This window comes from Oreochromis niloticus, linkage group LG5, assembly GCF_001858045.2.
Source record: "Oreochromis niloticus isolate F11D_XX linkage group LG5, O_niloticus_UMD_NMBU, whole genome shotgun sequence".
Classification (NCBI taxonomy): Eukaryota; Metazoa; Chordata; class Actinopteri; order Cichliformes; family Cichlidae; genus Oreochromis; species Oreochromis niloticus.
Window position 1 is genome coordinate 26660489 of NC_031970.2, and position 17801 is coordinate 26678289.

The 17801-nt window shown below is 42.2% G+C and overlaps 1 protein-coding gene across 1 annotated transcript in view; it reads left to right on the forward strand.

The window, feature by feature from the left end:
- The window catches only part of LOC100702519 (keratin, type II cytoskeletal 8), a 26806-nt gene extending 11363 nt beyond the window's left edge, over positions 1–15443 (forward strand). Inside the window, exons 2-10 of the mRNA XM_005469300.4 lie at positions 10125–10714; positions 11891–12099; positions 12573–12633; positions 12777–12872; positions 12976–13140; positions 13567–13692; positions 13831–14051; positions 14154–14194; positions 14424–15443. Of these exons, the coding sequence (XP_005469357.1) occupies positions 10262–10714; positions 11891–12099; positions 12573–12633; positions 12777–12872; positions 12976–13140; positions 13567–13692; positions 13831–14051; positions 14154–14194; positions 14424–14743 (1692 nt within the window). The 5' untranslated portion in view covers positions 10125–10261 and the 3' untranslated portion in view covers positions 14744–15443. The remainder of the gene's footprint in view (positions 1–10124; positions 10715–11890; positions 12100–12572; positions 12634–12776; positions 12873–12975; positions 13141–13566; positions 13693–13830; positions 14052–14153; positions 14195–14423) is intronic.
- The last annotated feature ends 2358 nt before the right edge of the window (positions 15444–17801 follow it).

Here is a 17801-nt window from a genome sequence, read left to right on the forward strand (position 1 = left end):
AAACAAACAAAAACTCAAACCAATCTGTGTCAATCATTATAGCACCAGCATCCGGACCTCTGGCACATGAGAGAAGTAACAAAAAAATAAATAAATCCCAACAGTCAAAGTACGGACATTGAGGAGACTAGGGACGGCAGTCAGAGAAGAGAGCGAGAGCATAAATTACCAACAAATAAAGAACAATAAGTCAGGCAAAAGGCAGACTTTTGATACGAGTTATGAACCGTGACCAGGTTTTGTCATATTTACCCTCCAAGCCGTGCACTGTATACCTAATTTTTTCCAGAGCTAATCCCAACATCACCTCTCTAATCCAATGGACATAGGAAGGAGGATTCGTCGCCTTCCAGTTCAACAGTATCAGACGGCGGGCATGCAACGAGGCAAAGGCTATTGCATTTTTATGGAGGTGGGAGAGCTTTAGCTCATCACGAGCTACACCGAAGATAGCTATCAAAGGGTCAGGCCGCAGTGTTTCGCCAGATATAGCTGACAGTGATTGAAAAATTGATGACCAGAAACCATACAAAGAGGGACATGACCAAAACATGTGCCCCAAAGAAACAGGAGAATAATCACATCTAGGACAGTTTGGTGCAACATTAGGGTATAATTTAGACAGTCTGTCATTAGAATAGTGCAACCTGTGGACAACCTTAAATTGAATCAAGCCATGTCTAATACAGAGAGAAGATGTGTGTATACGCTGTATGGTATTTTTCCAGGTGTCTTCTGGTATAATTTCTCCGACCTCCCCTTCCCATGCTGCCTTAATTTTGTCCCATGTATGAGGGCAGCTATCAAGAATTAATGCATAGATCTTTGATATTGCTCTTTTAGTGGGTTGACTCACATTAAGAACTAAATACAGTAGGTCTTTAGAGGGTGGAGATGGGTACCCTGAGAGAAATTTAGAGGCAAAACTCCGAGCCTGAAGGTATCTGAAGTAGTGAGACTTAGGTAAATTATGGTCTTCACATAAAGATTTAAATGAAACAAAGCCATCCTCAGTGAAGAGATCTCGAAAGAAGACCAAGCCACTTCTGTGCCAAGCTGCAAATGAATGATCTATTTGGGATGGTGCAAAAAGATGATTAAACATTATTGGAGAGAAGCTACATGTATTTGTCAAATTAAAATGTTTCCTGAATTGACCCCAAATCTTAATCGAATTTTGAACCACCAAATTGGAGTTCAGCTCAGGTGCTTTGATATTTAGTGGGAGAGGGGCAGTTAAGATCGAAATCGGAGAGACTGGGAGTGTAGCTCTCAGTTCCATATCAGTCCAGACTGGACCCTCCTTATCTGCAAACATGGTTATCCAATATGTCAGCTTGACAATATTAGCTGCCCAATAGTAAAATAAGAAATTGGGTAGACCCAAACCACCATCAGATTTAGCTCTCTCCAGGCTTGCTTTCCTTATACGTGCAGGCTTTTTGTTCCATATGAACAAAGAGATAAAGCGATCCAGCTGAGCAAAATAGGATTTGGGGAGAAAAATGGGAATCATTTGGAATAAATAAAGAAACCTGGGCATTACAGTCATCTTCACTGCATTTATCCGTCCTGCCAGTGAGAATGGAATTTTTGACCACCTATCCAGATCAGTTTTGGTACGATCTAAGATAGACCTGTAGTTATACTGGAAAATAGCCTTAATTGAGCCAGCTATTTCTATTCCCAGATATGTAAATTTGTCATTTTCAATTTTAAAAGGCAAATTTTCATAAGTGATCTGTTTTGCCAGATTATTTAATGGAAACAATAAAGATTTTGACAAATTAATTTTATACCCCGATATGTTACTAAACTCTTGTAGCCAGTGGAGAAGGTAGGGCATACTCTCAATTGGGTCTGATATCTGCAAAAGGAGATCATCAGCATAAAGCAAAGTTTTATGGTTTATTTCACCCCTGGATATACCTTTAATCCTCCCATCAGATCTGATAGCAATTGCCAGTGGTTCGATTGCAATGTCAAACAGGAAGGGCGACAGGCAGCAACCCTGCCTCGTTCCCCTGTAGAGCGAAAAATATTCCGAAATCAGACCATTTGTCCTGACTGCAGCCATAGGTGTTGAATATAGGACTTTGATCCACCTACAAAAAGTAGGCCCCATGCCGAATTTTTCTAAAACTGCGAAAAGATAGGACCATTCGATTCTATCAAACGCCTTTTCAGCGTCAAGGCTCAGAATAACTTCCGGATGTATTGTTGAATGGGGGGAAAATATCACATTAAATAGTCTTCTCACATTAAAAAATGACTGCCGTCCAGGAATGAAGCCTGTTTGGTCCTCATTGATAACGGTGGAAATAATAGGGTCTAACCGTTGTGCAAGAGTTTTGGTTAAAATCTTATAGTCACAGCACAGAAGACTTATTGGCCTGTATGAACTACACTGTACAGGATCCTTATCTTTCTTTAGTAAGACTGAAATCGTGGCCTGGGTAAGCGTCTGCGGCAGATTTCCAGTAGCAAAAGATTCATCATAGACTGATTTTAGGATGGGTGTGAGTTTTGAAGAAAATTCCTTGTAAAACTCTATGGGGAAACCGTCCGGACCTGGCGCCCTTCCAGTCTGAGACAACTTGATAGCACTCGCTATCTCCTCAATCGACAATGGCCGTTCTAAAGACGACTGAGCATCTGGAGAAAGCTTGGGAAGATCCAGCGAATCAAGAAACGAGTAGATCTCAAGTGAGTTACTACCCACCTCTGATTGATATAGGGTAGAATAGAATTGTTTAAACTGGTCATTAATGACTCGGGGGTTGCGGGATATCGAGTCAGCACCTATTTCAATTCCTGAAATCACTTGTTCAGCTGACTGCTGTTTGAGCTGAAGTGCAAGGAGCCTCCCCGCTTTATCTCCATGCTCATAGTATACCTGTCTGGATTTAAAAATATTTTTTTCGGCTCTCCATGTCATAAGCGTGTTAAATTCAGTTTGCAACAGTAGTTTCTCCTTAAAGAGATCTGGCGTAGGTGAAAGAGCATAGCGCCTATCAATATCTGCAATTTTGTCAGCCAGTTCTTTAAGTTGTTTAGAACGCTCCTTGTCTCTATGTGCCACATAAGAAATAACTTGGCCCCTAATATAGGCTTTCATAGACTCCCACAAAACTCCCCTTGACACATCCTGAGTGTCATTAATTTCCAAAAAGAAGTCAATCTGATTGTTGAGAAATGTTCTAAAGTGTTCACATAAAAGTAATTGGGGGTCTAGCCGCCATGTTCGTTGGGGCGCTACATTGCCTGGAAAAACTAGACCCATCTGCACAGGGCTATGATCTGATAACACTATACTGTGATATTTGGTGCTGGAAATTAAGGGAAGTAGCTGGTTATCGACAATAAAGTAATCAATCCTGGAGTAACTATGATGAACAGGGGAGAAAAAGGAAAATTGCTTCGTAGTTGGATTTTTTATACGCCAAGGGTCTGATAAGCCGTAAGAACGAAGGAGGGAATTAATAGTCACTGCAGCTGACGAGAGATTGTTGCTCGACCTTACGCTTGATCGGTCCAACTGGGGATGAAGGACACAATTAAAGTCTCCACCTAGAATTAGTTTGTAGGAGTTAAGGTCTGGGAGAGTCGAAAAAAAATTAAGAAAGAATTGTGCATTGTCCCAGTTAGGTCCATAAATATTAGCCAATATTAATGGTGTATTAAACAGCTTGCCCACTACAACAATATATCTGCCATTAGGATCTGATATTACTTCAGAGTGTTCAAATGGAACCCCCTTCCTAATTAAAATTGCCGTTCCCCTGGCTTTATAATTAAAACGTGAATGATATATTTGTCCAATCCACTTACAACTTAGTCTTTTTTGGGAGTTAATATTTAAGTGTGTCTCCTGTAGAAACATTACATCAGGTTTGAATGATTTCAAATGACTAAATACTTTGCTCCTTTTAACCAAATTATTCAGCCCTTTGACGTTCCAGCTAATGAATGAAACCGCTTCTTGTTGATTATTTACATTATCCAGAATCATAGTGCCACAATCGATAATAAACTGGTCCTACATGTTGGCTATATCTCAGTACTTCAATGCCTGTTTGAGTCAAATCATAAACCACAAATAAACCCAAAACAAAACTGACAAAAGCAAACAGATAAACATAGACAAACCTCTTACCATCCTGGACCCCTGGGCTGGTCTTCCTTAAACCTGAGACTGCCCTGAAAACTCTCCTCTCTCTCCTAGGCATATAACACGTTTACACTAACTTAAACTCTTACATGAACTCAGCAAAGGCAGAACAAAATACAATAGGACCCTTGTCTCAACACTATTATTGCTGCATGCATGCCGGCACCCATCCGCTTACAGGCTGGTACGGTTCCGAACACTCACAATTGGAAAATAATCCCACAAGAAAAGAGTAAAATCCAATAAAATTAATGACACTGGTGGTAAAAAGGGGATTAATTAAACAGAATACATTAGAAAACAAAGTAAAAGTACTATTAGGGTTATGGTGTCAAGCTGGGACTCAACGTTAACCACACTGACGTGGCAGAGAAAAGAGAAAACCAATAAGGATACTAAAGATATTCTTAAATAAAATATTCTCCAGGCCACATGATGTCCACAGAAACCCTCAACATATTGTAGCTATACATTGTCCAAACATAAAATGCATCCAACTGTAGCGTGGCGACGTTTACCAGTCAAAGTACAGCCTGTGCAGACTACCTCAATGGTAGCACGCAGCGCATGATACCTGTTATGGCCCGTGAATTAACTGTCACTCTCCCTCCGTCTCCCGTGGGCGCAGATTGGTCTCGACGTAGTGCTTTGCCTTGATCGGATCTTCGAAAGACATCTGCTCGCCAGCTGGGGCCGTGATCTTCAATGTAGCTGGATACAGGAGACCATATTTCACGCCCGTACACCGGCGAAGCAATCCTCTCACCTCGGTAAAGGCTGCTCTCTTTTTTCTGACGGCGGCCGAGTAATCTGGGTAGATGTAGAAACGCTTCCCATTATGGGTGATGGGACCTGCTCTCATGGCCTTTCGAAGAACATCCACTTTCTCCTGAAAGTAGTGGAACTTGACGATTATCGGTCTCGGGGCATCTCCATCCTTTGGCCTCGGCTGCAGGCTCCTATGCGCCCGATCAAGCGTCGGCGTATAGTCGAGGGCGAGCGCTTCCTTCAACAACTCAGCCACGGCTCTCTCCGGTCGAATATTTCCGAATCCCTCTTCCACTCCAATTAGTCTGCAGTTATCTCGCCGCTGCCGGGACTCCAAATCATCGGTCTTGTCTGCCAACCGGGCGACTTGAGTAGATAGCGTATCAACTTTAGCTTCAAGTGCTACAACACGGTTAGCCTGGCCATTAGCTTCCTCCTCAAGATCATCAATGCGGGTCGAGAATGTGGCGCTTTCTTTCTGTATTTCTTCAATAGCCTTCGTAAACTCTGCGCGCACATTCAGGATTTCTGTCCTTAAATCACTCGCTAAGTTGTCTATTTTCTTGTGTAGTTCACCTGCAGCTGCCATCACAGACGAGTCGATCTTGGCTAGCACATTCTGCTCCGTTTGCTTTATGGCAGCCATGATTGCGCCGAGATCCGACCCTGACCCCACCCCCGCGGCCGGATCCACATCAGGCAAGTCTGAGGCATCAGGCCCCGGCCTCGGCTTGAGCGATTTAGGCATTTTGAACAGCTTTAGACTACAAAACACAACTAATTCGAAAGACTAGGCACTTTTGAGACAGGTTCGCACCGGGAAGTACGAGAAGGAGAGTGGGAAAATTAAACAAATGTTCAACCTAAGCAGAGCTCGCAAAAACACGTCTTCACATGTCGCTGCTCCTCCGGAAGTCCCTCCACAAATATACATTTCTGACATTCAAAAACAAAACAAAAACAAATCAGCGACCAATATAGCCACCTTTCTTTGCAAGGACACTCAAAAGCCTGCCATCCATGGATTCTGTCAGTGTTTTCATCTGTTCACCATCAACATTGCGTGCAGCAGCAACCACAGCCTCCCAGACACTGTTCAGAGAGGTGTACTGTTTTCCCTCCTTGTAAATCTCACATTTGATGATGGACCACAGGTTCTCAATGGGGTTCAGATCAGGTGAACAAGGAGGCCATGTCATTAGTTTTTCTTCTTTTATACCCTTTCTTGCCAGCCACGCTGTGGAGTACTTGGACGCGTGTGATGGAGCATTGTCCTGCATGAAAATCATGTTTTTCTTGAAGGATGCAGACTTCTTCCTGTACCACTGCTTGAAGAAGGTGTCTTCCAGAAACTGGCAGTAGGACTGGGAGTTGAGCTTGACTCCATCCTCAACCCGAAAAGGCCCCACAAGCTCATCTTTGATGATACCAGCCCAAACCAGTACTCCACCTCCACCTTGCTGGCGTCTGAGTCGGACTGGAGCTCTCTGCCCTTTACCAATCCAGCCACGGGCCCATCCATCTGGCCCATCAAGACTCACTCTCATTTCATCAGTCCATAAAACCTTAGAAAAATCAGTCTTGAGATATTTCTTGGCCCAGTCTTGACGTTTCAGCTTGTGTGTCTTGTTCAGTGGTGGTCGTCTTTCAGCCTTTCTTACCTTGGCCATGTCTCTGAGTATTGCACACCTTGTGCTTTTGGGCACTCCAGTGATGTTGCAGCTCTGAAATATGGCCAAACTGGTGGCAAGTGGCATCTTGGCAGCTGCACGCTTGACTTTTCTCAGTTCATGGGCAGTTATTTTGCGCCTTGGTTTTTCCACACGCTTCTTGCGACCCTGTTGACTATTTTGAATGAAACGCTTGATTGTTCGATGATCACGCTTCAGAAGCTTTGCAATTTTAAGACTGCTGCATCCCTCTGCAAGATATCTCACTATTTTTGACTTTTCTGAGCCTGTCAAGTCCTTCTTTTGACCCATTTTGCCAAAGGAAAGGAAGTTGCCTAATAATTATGCACACCTGATATAGGGTGTTGATGTCATTAGACCACACCCCTTCTCATTACAGAGATGCACATCACCTAATATGCTTAATTGGTAGTAGGCTTTCGAGCCTATACAGCTTGGAGTAAGACAACATGCATGAAGAGGATGATGTGGACAAAATACTCATTTGCCTAATAATTCTGCACTCCCTGTATAGACTCAAGTCTATAAATCTGAGTCTTTATATCTCTGGAGGCAGTCCTTTCGTTTTTTCTTGTTGACCGTCTTAGTTCTTGATAAATGAGTTCTGTCTCGGCACCTTCTGGGCCAACTTCTGGAGAGATTCCTGTAGAAAGCCAAAACCCGACCCAGGTGGAGCAGCTAGGGATCTAGCCGGTCTGTGGCAATTTATTTACAGATTTGAAACTTACTGGTTGATTATCTCCACATGACTATCAGAGCTCTGAATTGCAAAGGTCTCAATAAGTTATGACGACGTCTGTTAATGAACATCTAAGTGATTCAGAGAAGGCTTGGGAGAAAGTTCTGTGGTGAGATGAAACCAAAATCGAGCTCTTTGGCGTCAACTTGACCCATCGTGTTTGGAGGAAGAGAAATGCTGGGTATGATCCAAAGAACATCAATCTCACAGTCAATCATGAAGGTGGAAACATTATGCTTTGGGACTGTTTTTCTGCTAAGGGTACAGGATGAGATCACTGCACTGTGGGGCCGATTGATGGGTCCATCTACCAAAAAATTCTGGATAAGAACCTTCCTTCGGGAGTTCTAAAGATGGGCTGTGGAGGGGTCTTCCAGCATGACAGGGACCTAAAACATACTGTCAGTGCTAAAAAGAAGTAGCTGAGGAAGAAGCACATTAAGGTCATGGAGTGGCCTAGCCAGTCTCAAGACTTTAGTCCAATAGAAAATCTCTAGAGGGAACTGAAGCATTGAGTTGCCAAGCAGCAGCCAAGAAACCTAAAGGATGTTGAGAGTTTCTGTAAATAGGAGTGGACCAAAATCCCTCTGAGATGTGTGCATTTACAAAAAATGTCTTACCACTGTGCTTGCCAACAAGGGTTTCTCCACCAAGTACTAAGTCATGTATTACTTGGGGTTTCATTTCGCTACATGACATGCAAATCTATTTATAACTTCTATGCAATTTGTTTTTTTTTCTGCAAATTTGGTTGATATTCTGTTTCTATCCATTAAAAAATGAAACTACCATAAAAATTAGAGACCGTTTATTTCTTTGTATGTGAGCAAACTTACAAATTCAGCAGGCAATCAAACAATTATTACCCCAAGTGTATGCATATTGTTGGGTTTTAGAATAATAATGAGCATATTGTTCTGTAAAAAGAATGAGTCATTGATAACTGCTCATGTAACTGTAAGTTAACTTGCTGTGCATCCCACCCTGTCCAAGATGAACTTCTCAGTGAGAGTCAGTGGTTGTGAAATAGCTTTGTTTCTTATCGCTGCTAATTGCCTTCTCATATACCCCACCAGCTCGTCTTCTCAGCACCCCTCCTCTCTGGCTTGTAGCATGTATGTGGATCTTTCTCAGCACATTCCTGTCCTGATGTGTCATCTAGCAGCTTCACACAAACCATAACATCACCAGCCTCAGAGGAGCGTTGGGGGATTAACTTCTGAAATGAACCTTTTCACTTTTCTCACACAGAAAAAAAATAGGAATTATCAGGAGAGATGAGACAACTAGCTCTAATCACGTGTTAAAAAACAAAATTAGCACAAAGTGCAGCTCTGTTCATGAGCTAGTGCTCGTCGGAGAGGCTGAGTTAGTGAAACAGCAAAAAGGTATTGACTTGTACATATATGGTTGTCTCCAACTTTAGCACAAGTGCTCCATTGTGAAGTACCACGTCACCGTTTGAGATTAGCCAAGTGAAACACACAGTTTTTGATCAGCCTACAAGTCTTTTTTTCAGGTTGTACTTTCCATAAGATGTACCCCCTTGTGCCTGTTCACATTTATTTCGCACATGGCAGTGTACCATGGGATTTCTCTCTTTCCGTGAGCTCATAAATAGGGGGTCTTTTTTCCCTCCCTGACAGATAAAACCTGAAAAACAAAGAACAGACGTTTGCTAAAAATGTTGGTAGAGGGAAGACATTGGGTTATTCTGGTTAAATCAAGCAACAGCCATTGAATTGCCCTGAAAAGATTGTGAGTCATAAATCTGCCAAGTGATAAATCAATGAAGATTTCCACAATGTGAGTTGATGGATGGAGCTCATGTTTAAAATACGTAGGAAAAAACACTCACATATCTATCTATCTATCTATCTATCTATCTATCTATCTATCTATCTATCTATCTATCTATCTATCTATCTATCTATCTATCTATCTATCTATCTATCTATCTATCTATCCATGTCTGTCTGTCTGTCTTATACATATCTATGTCTGCGTGCGATATATAGTCTCTGTATTTTTTTGCTTTCATGGGGTTATCAGTATTTCTTTGGGTGTGTGAAGCTATATAAGACTGAGGTGGTGAAAAACAAGACAAACTGTGTTTGAGCTTCACCTGCTGATACAGAAGGAATGTTTATCACTGTGTGTGTGTGCATAGCATAGATCGGTGGCAATTATTGCTGATAATGAAACACCCCACCCATTACATAGTTTCTTTGTGCAAGCTGCACATTTGCTCAAATATGGTCCAACAGGTAAAAAAAGTTATCATACTGTCCAAGCACAATTTACTTTGCCATATATCACAGCCTGTCAGAGGTGTTATAAAGTAGAAGGGAAGCTCATAAAGTGGTGTACATGTTCCTTATACCCAGTGTTTGTTGTGTGTGTATAAGTATGTGTAAAATACAATGAGGATGTAGATCGTATGTGTCCAAGGTGTGACTAAAGCATGTGAAGTAAACTTGGTTGCAAAATAATTTTAATGCAACTGTAACTATGAAGCATGGAAAATGCAACTTCACAAAGTTTGTTTTCCAGTTTTTCAGAGCTTCTACTTGCAGAAGCTCTGGAAAACTTTTTTTTATATATGAAAAAGGCATTCTGATATTACGTAATTCTTGTGCTTTAATGTGCTGTAAAAGTGTAACGTGATGCAATTTTGTCCCCTGACATTCTCTCATCTCTCCCCCTCTTGCTCTTTCTCCCCCCTTATCCTTCACTCCCCTACTGAGGACACCAGCCAATCGCACCTCAGCAGGGTTCCTCCCCTACTCTGATAAATAGTACACAGGACCAGGGTGGGTCTGTCTGCCTGACTCTCCTCTCAGCAGTCTCTCCTCTCACAAAACCTCAGTGCTACAGACTTCCTCCTACACCATGTCTGGCAGAGCTGTGAAGACCACCGCCTACTCCACTGTGTCCTCACCCAGAAGCCCAGCGCAGGGCTTCAGCAGCCGCTCCTTCTCTGGCTATGGAGGTCATGGTGTGGGGAGTGCCAGGCAGAGCTACGCTGTCCGCAGCTCATATGGAGGAGTGGGCAGCAGTGGTGCAGCTGTGGGTGTTGGGGGCTTTAAGACGGCCGGTGGGTTTGCCGCTGGGGGATCCGGACAAAGATTAGGTGGCGTAGAGTTTGGATATTCGGGCTTTGGTGGAGGTGTAGCAGGTGGCATGGCCAATGAATTTGTGGCCCCCATCACAGCAGTGACAGTGAACAAGAGCCTGTTGGCTCCCTTGAACCTGGAGATCGACCCCACCATCCAGGCAATCCGTACTGAAGAGAAGGAGCAGATCAAGACCCTGAACAATCGCTTTGCTTCCTTCATTGACAAGGTCAGTCGAGGTTGTAATGAAATGTGAAATCTTGTGTTTGAAATTCACAGGAGTGCTGGGGTGAAACTAAATGTGACACAGAGTAGCAAAACAGCACAGAAAAACCGCAGAGATACGCTGCAAGCCAAAATAGGTGAAAGATGAAAGAAGTTTGATTTCACAGCAGAGATCATCCTTAAGACATTCCCTGTCAAAACTTCATAACAATGTGCCATCTATACAGTCTGCTGGGAATATTGCCTGGTTTGCTTAATGGCTTTCCTGCTTCCAGAGTTTTCACTCTCAGGCGAGATCATAGAGCTCAGATAAAAGGATCAACCTGGATACAGAGTACAGGAGTGGGATGAAGAGCAGAGCAATTTTGCTCGAAGGAGTGCATTCCTTATACAAGCAATATTCTGCAAAACGAGCGGTTGTGAAAGTAGAGAGCAAAGTGTCAGGTGTCTACCGACCAGGATCCCGTTTGGAAAATCTCATTTACCGAATTATTTTCAACATTCATGAGACCTACCACATTCTTTCGTTACCTGTCGCTGTAACCCATAAACAGACCCTCTAGTTTCACAAAGCTTCCAGGAGAGTAGGGTGGGATAGAAGTTGACATAAAAATCAATCACGCTGAGGCTAATTCTCCTGCTTGTAAAACAAAGCTCACTCTTCCACTCCTCTGTGTACTGGTGTGATATGGCACACCCACAAACAGCAGTGTGCCTCTCCTGTGTTTGCTGAATGGTAGCAGGGACCCCACCCAAGGTGATGACGCTTAATAAAAGAGCTGTAAATGGGCAAGCTGTGTGACAAGTGAGAAACAGTGCCATGTTGTGTTGAAACGCGGCACAGCGGGTTAAACTTGAGATTGGAGTATTTGCTGTTAGAGGTCGCTGGAGGCCAGAGAAGTCCAGTTCCTCATTTTTTCCTTTCAGTTAATCTCTGTATGTTTTGGATTCAAACAAAACTCTTCAGTCACACCCACCCTATCCACCACATATCCCAGTGACCAATTACTCCATTATTTATTGTTTTCTATGGAAAGGTTTGATATTTGTGTAACTTCGCCATTGTTTTTTTTCATCCACCAAGTCATAGCTTCAGTCATCACATACACCCACTCGTTTCTGCCCCTCACGTTTCCTTCCTTTTTTTTAATTAAGCATTCATCCACCTTTCAATCTTCAGGTACGCTTCCTTGAACAGCAAAACAAAATGCTTGAGACCAAATGGAAACTTCTGCATGAGCAGACCGCATCTCACTCAAACATCGATGCTATGTTCGAGGCCTACATTGCCAACCTGCGCAAGCAGCTGGACAACTTGGGTCACGAAAAAGTCAAACTGGAGTCTGACCTGCATAACGTGACGGGCCTGGTGGAGGACTTTAAAACCAAGTGGGTGGAGTTGAGATTTCATTTCACTTTAATCTTGCACTCTAGCATAAGGCATACTTATTTGTCCCAGATTTGGGAAAGTCTTAACCTGCCAACGATACTCTTTTTCCAGTTTTCCTGGAGTTGTGCAGTTTGGCTTTTAGGAAGCTCACAGAGCTATTTTTAACTTCCTGTCAGGAACCTAAAGTTTCAAGGAGATAGAGCGGATAAGAAGACAAAAATAATCATTTGCAGTGTGGTGGAGCAAAAATAACAATAACCCTGAATATTCACAGTTAATATTCACTGTCAGCACCACATGTATTCACGGAGGTTTTCTTACCAGAATAGCATATGATTTAAACAGCTGCTCCTTTAATCAGAAGGGGTCGCCACAGCACATCAGTTCTGATAAAGCATCTTTCCCACCGTGATGATGGCACACTGCCTGTCTTTCTTTATACACAGACTAAGAAAATTCTCCTTTTCCCCAGGTACGAGGACGAGATCAACAAGCGCAATGAGTGTGAGAACAACTTCGTCTTATTAAAGAAGGTCTGTGCAGACTTTCTAGTAAATGCTTGATCTTGAAACTACAATTAGCCTTCACGCTCAGTGAGGAAAAACAATGCCCTCTTTTTAAATTTTGACTGTAATGAACAATAAATGTTCTCAGTGCTGTCTTTTTTCCAATACAGGATACAGATGCGGCATACATGATGAAAGTGGACCTCGAGGCCAAACTGGATGGACTTTCAGATGAGATTGAATTCTTGAAGCACCTCTACGATGCAGTAATTACTTCTTTTTTAATTTTTCATTTCCAGCCTAATAAAAATGTTTATACAGGAGGTATCAGCAAAGTTGTATTTTTTCCTTCTTTTTTGTCCTTCACAGGAAATTAATGAGTTGCAGAGCCAGATAAAGGACACGTCTGTTGTGGTGGAGATGGACAACAGCCGCAATCTTGACATGGACGCGATTATCGCTGAAGTGCGTGCCCAGTATGAAGACATTGCCAAAAGGAGCAGAGAGGAGGCTGAGTCATGGTATCAGACCAAGGTGGGACCACAAAGCTATGGGAAACTAAAGCCCACAATTAATAGATCATCATCTGTGAGGACAGTCCATCAAGCTTATTTAATGTTTATGAACATTTAAAACTGAAAAGAAAAGTCGGAATCTCTGCATGGTACAAGATTTTTACTTGTGGCAGATGGTGTGGGATTCTCTTTTTCTCTGACCTCTATTGTCTCCTGGTATTCATAGCTATTTTCCTTTACTTTTATTGCAACATTCTGAAAAGTTTCATATACAAAGAAGTCAAAGAGCAGAAAGCAAATATGGATCTGGAGATTGCACACTGTATGTTGGAGTGCTGCAACTTGATTTCCTGATCTCCATGTTAAATTAATTGTGCAAAAAACCTGCCAGCAGTATCACTTTGTGTTTTAAAGTTTCACTATGATCTGTCTCTTTTTATGCCAGTACGCAGAGATGGAGCAGTCAGCAGGTAGATATGGAGAAGACCTCAAGTCAACCAGGGCTGAGATTGCTGACATGAACCGCAGGATATTGAGGCTCCAGTCTGAAATCGACATGGTTAAAACTCAGGTGAGGGACAGAGATTTCTTTTGTTCATTCCACTGATTTGATGTTTTGACATTAAGGTAATAATTCAAACTGCATTGCCAACCTTATGAAGACCATTGAATTCAATGCCTCGCTCTGCTTGGCTTCTCCCACTTCTAGCGAAGCAGTCTGGAAGCTCAGATCGCAGAGGCTGAGGAACGCGGCGAACTGGCGGTGAAAGATGCCAAACTCCGCATCAGAGAGTTGGAAGAAGCTCTTCAGAGAGCCAAACAGGATATGGCACTGCAAGTCCGCCAATACCAGGAACTTATGAATGTTAAGCTGGCTCTGGACATTGAAATTGCTACATACAGGAAACTGTTGGAAGGAGAGGAGAACAGGTCATCTAAGAGCACCTAAGCTCTGCTACATCTTACAAAGCAATATACTCGTGCTATTTTACTTGTTCTTGTCTTTTATTTATTATTTCTTTCTTCCCAAAGGTTGGCAGCTGGAATTCAGACCACTGTGTCCAAGCAGACTTGTAAGTTCATGCATTTGTGCAACTATTTCTATTTCTGCTTTGTTAATTCTTGCTATATAGAGCATCTTACTGGTCAGACAAGCCCATAACCTTGCTATGACTGAAGTCATGTTATCTAGATATCATAACTGAGGATACAGTTTATATTGTTAGAATCTCATAATATCAACTCTCTGATACATTAGCATGTGTCAGTGTTAATCACTCACTTCTCCATCTGAATGTCTAGGTGTGAACTACAATGCCTACGGTCTGGAGAGTTCCTACATCCCATCCTACGTCAGCAGTTCCTTTGATAAAGTCAAAGCAAGCAGCGGTTCTACATCAGCCGTCGAGGGAGCGGCAGTGAAGAGCACCACAGTCACCAAGACGGAGACAGTGGTTATGAAGACCGAGGAGAAAAAAGAGAAGGAAGAGAAGAAGGAGGAGGAGAAGGAGCAGGTGGAGGAGGAGAAGCCAGCAGCAGCAGCAGCAGCAGCTGAGGAACCAGAGGCTGTGGAGAAGAAGGAGCCGGAGCACGTGGAGGCCGAAGCTGCAGCCAAAGAGTGATTTTCCATCCTGTTTTGAGAAATTCATGATTTTCTGTTGAAGATTAAGAAAAAGCACATCCTTTTTCATTATCCAACTTTCACCAAAAAAATGTGTGAAGAAGTGTAAACACAGGTTTTATTTCAGATATCTGTAACACGGCGGTGCTTATCGAGTTTAAATATCCAAAAACTCTCTAAAATTCTCTACTGTCACCTGAAGCAGTGCCAGGGTTTAACTCTTTTCCCCTTAAGGATGATATTTGATGACCTCCCCATACCCTTAATGACGAGTGTTGACATCACAATATATATTACTAAAGATGTGATTTGATGACCATTTGAATAGTTTGAGTTTGTTCTATAAGCAGCCCTGAAATAAAGGTAAACCTCCCAGTTAAGAAAATAGCTTCAAGGCTTACTCCTAGTAGGCTTTTGAGGGCTAAAGAGTTAAACCTATCACTGCACTACACTTTTTTAGCCAGAAGGTGGCAGTATTACTTGTGTTTTCACCCGGTATACTTCAACCAACAGGAGGCACTGCCATCATACCAACCTGTAATTCACAACTTTTAAAAGAAGGCCATTATATGCTGAGCAGGGAGTGACAAACCTGTTGTAGTTAAACTCTTAAATGTGATGAAGAGCAGCCACACGAGTTCTCGTGACTTCTACTTTCTGAGTCCTGTTTGCACAATAATAAACGTTCAAACAGAAATCTACATGATGTGCTTGTGTTGTGTTTGTGCTGAAATTCACTGACACTGTTAATTTTTCAGTAGTTTGTTAGCTTGATAAGACAGTGAATAGTGAATTGCCTTCAGAAAATGAATAGAAACGCCTGAAAGATGCACAGAGCAGTCGATACAAAGCATTGGAAATCACCTCAAGGGAATTGCTATCTTGTTTTTTCCGGCTGCTAACAGTTGCTTTCTCCAACACAAACAAGTGCCGCTTTTGATAAAGCACGCTTTCGACATCTAACATGAGAAAGGATGATAATCCACACAAACTTTTCCCTGGAATACCCAGCAAGTCCCAGCCTGCCTTGTTCACCCTATTTCAAGAGTTTCTCTTTCACAAAATGAACTGAACGTTAGGCCTTCCTCAAAAATGTCTGCAACTGTCATATTTTCTCTTAACACCAACTAAAAGCTCATATAAAGTGTGACCAAACAAAGAAATCCAACACATATCCTAAAAAAATAAAAAAAAACAAACATCAAACAAACAAACTAAAAAAGAAAAAACCCCAAACCCCTAAAACATACATTTCATAAATACATTTCATACTAAAGCTGACATTGTTGAGTATCTGCAAGTGCTTGGAAGGAACACATGTAACATATCTGAGGACAGGAAGGGTTTCTCTTACAGTCCATTGTTCCTTAAGAGGCCTTTTGAGCCCATCTAGGAACAGGTTTGAACATGAATTATGGGTGGTGGTGGTGCCCCACCCAAGGCCATAGAGCCTCTCATGAGGTTATAGACAGAAAACTTTGCAAATACCACAATCCCACCCACTGTTCATGACACTTAATGTACTGCAGCCAGACACAGGGACAGACTGGAGCATGTTCAAGTTTGAAAGCCTGACTGGCAAAAAACAGAGTGTTTATAACAGCACAGTAACAGCAGAGCTGAAATGAAAGTAGTAGCTATAAACTCAGGCTTATCATGCTTTAAATATCCTCCCTGAACTCAACATGACCAGCTTTGCTCAAACTGAATTCAGTCAACACAACTGTATCAGGTTTTACTTTCAAAAGACGAATACAAGAAATTCACTTTTACCTTTTCACTCAGTTGAAACTACAAAGATAGCTGGGCACTTTCATTTGCTTTCCTAGTAGAGAGTTAGATAAGAACACATGATACCATCCATGCCTTCCTGCATATTAACTGCAACCTGCAGTTAGTGTAGCTTAGCACTAAGCCTGGAAACAATGGGAAGCAGCTAGCTCAGTAAAAATGCAACAAAATCCAAGCTCAGTTAAATTAAACACAGTGCTTATTGTTATGTGCAAAATAAACGTAGTTGGAAAATGAAAACTAACCATCTTGTGGACTTTACCTCTGCTGGGAGCAGTTTCTTTCCCAAGGGTGTCAGCGGGTGCTGGTACAGAATTTTTAATGCTGTAGCTGCTTTGAATGTCTTTGTGAAATACAGCCTTAAAACATCAAACTTGAAATAGCAAAATTCTAAAAAGAAAAAAAAAATCTAATCAAAGTAACTTAACCTGTCCGCCATTGTAGTTCAGACCCCGACAGTCCTGTAGCCCCAATGGCCTCAGTAATTCAGACCCAACCAACACACAAGTATATTGTCTGGTGTATATGCTCTGTAGTATCCAGTTTCTTTTATGATCTATTCATGCTTATTTAACCCAGCAGCCTGTTGTTTATTTTTTTTACACTTGGTCTTTTATTGCCTTGTGCAACCGTCTGCTCTGAATGTCTTTTGCTATAGTGATGCTCTGCTGTGACACACAGAGCAGCACGGCGCTGCATCGTTTGTTGGCCCATCTGTCCCAGAAGCGGTAGACTAGCTCCTGTATCCATAACCTCAGGTCCTTGATGCAATTTAATTCACTAATTCAATGTGATGTTGCAACATTCATTCAGTCGGCTGTGTCATCTGCCCTGAGGATCCGTTGTACTACATTACAAGTACTCTTTGAATAACAGACTCCTCGTAGCAGTACTGCTGGACTAATGTGCAGCATTCTTGTTGAAACAGGAAAAGCTGACTAAGCCGCAGGTTGCTGTGTTGAAAAGCACTGACACTGCCCCATTGTGTCATATCTGCCCCAGCACCCTTTTTTAGGCCTATGAAGAAAGACTTTGTCAGAGTGACAAGCACAGAATTGGTCATGTCTAAACAAATACTTACCGTAACAAAACACACTCATTTACTAGAAATACCATAAGGTACAGGTGTGAGGTGTAGAATTCAGGGTGGATGCACTGAACATGCCCCCCTCTATAAAACTACAAAAGAAATCAAGGGCATATGTAGAAAAATGTCTATTTGAGAAGCCGTAGATCTACTGGGATTTTCCCAAACAACTATTTACACA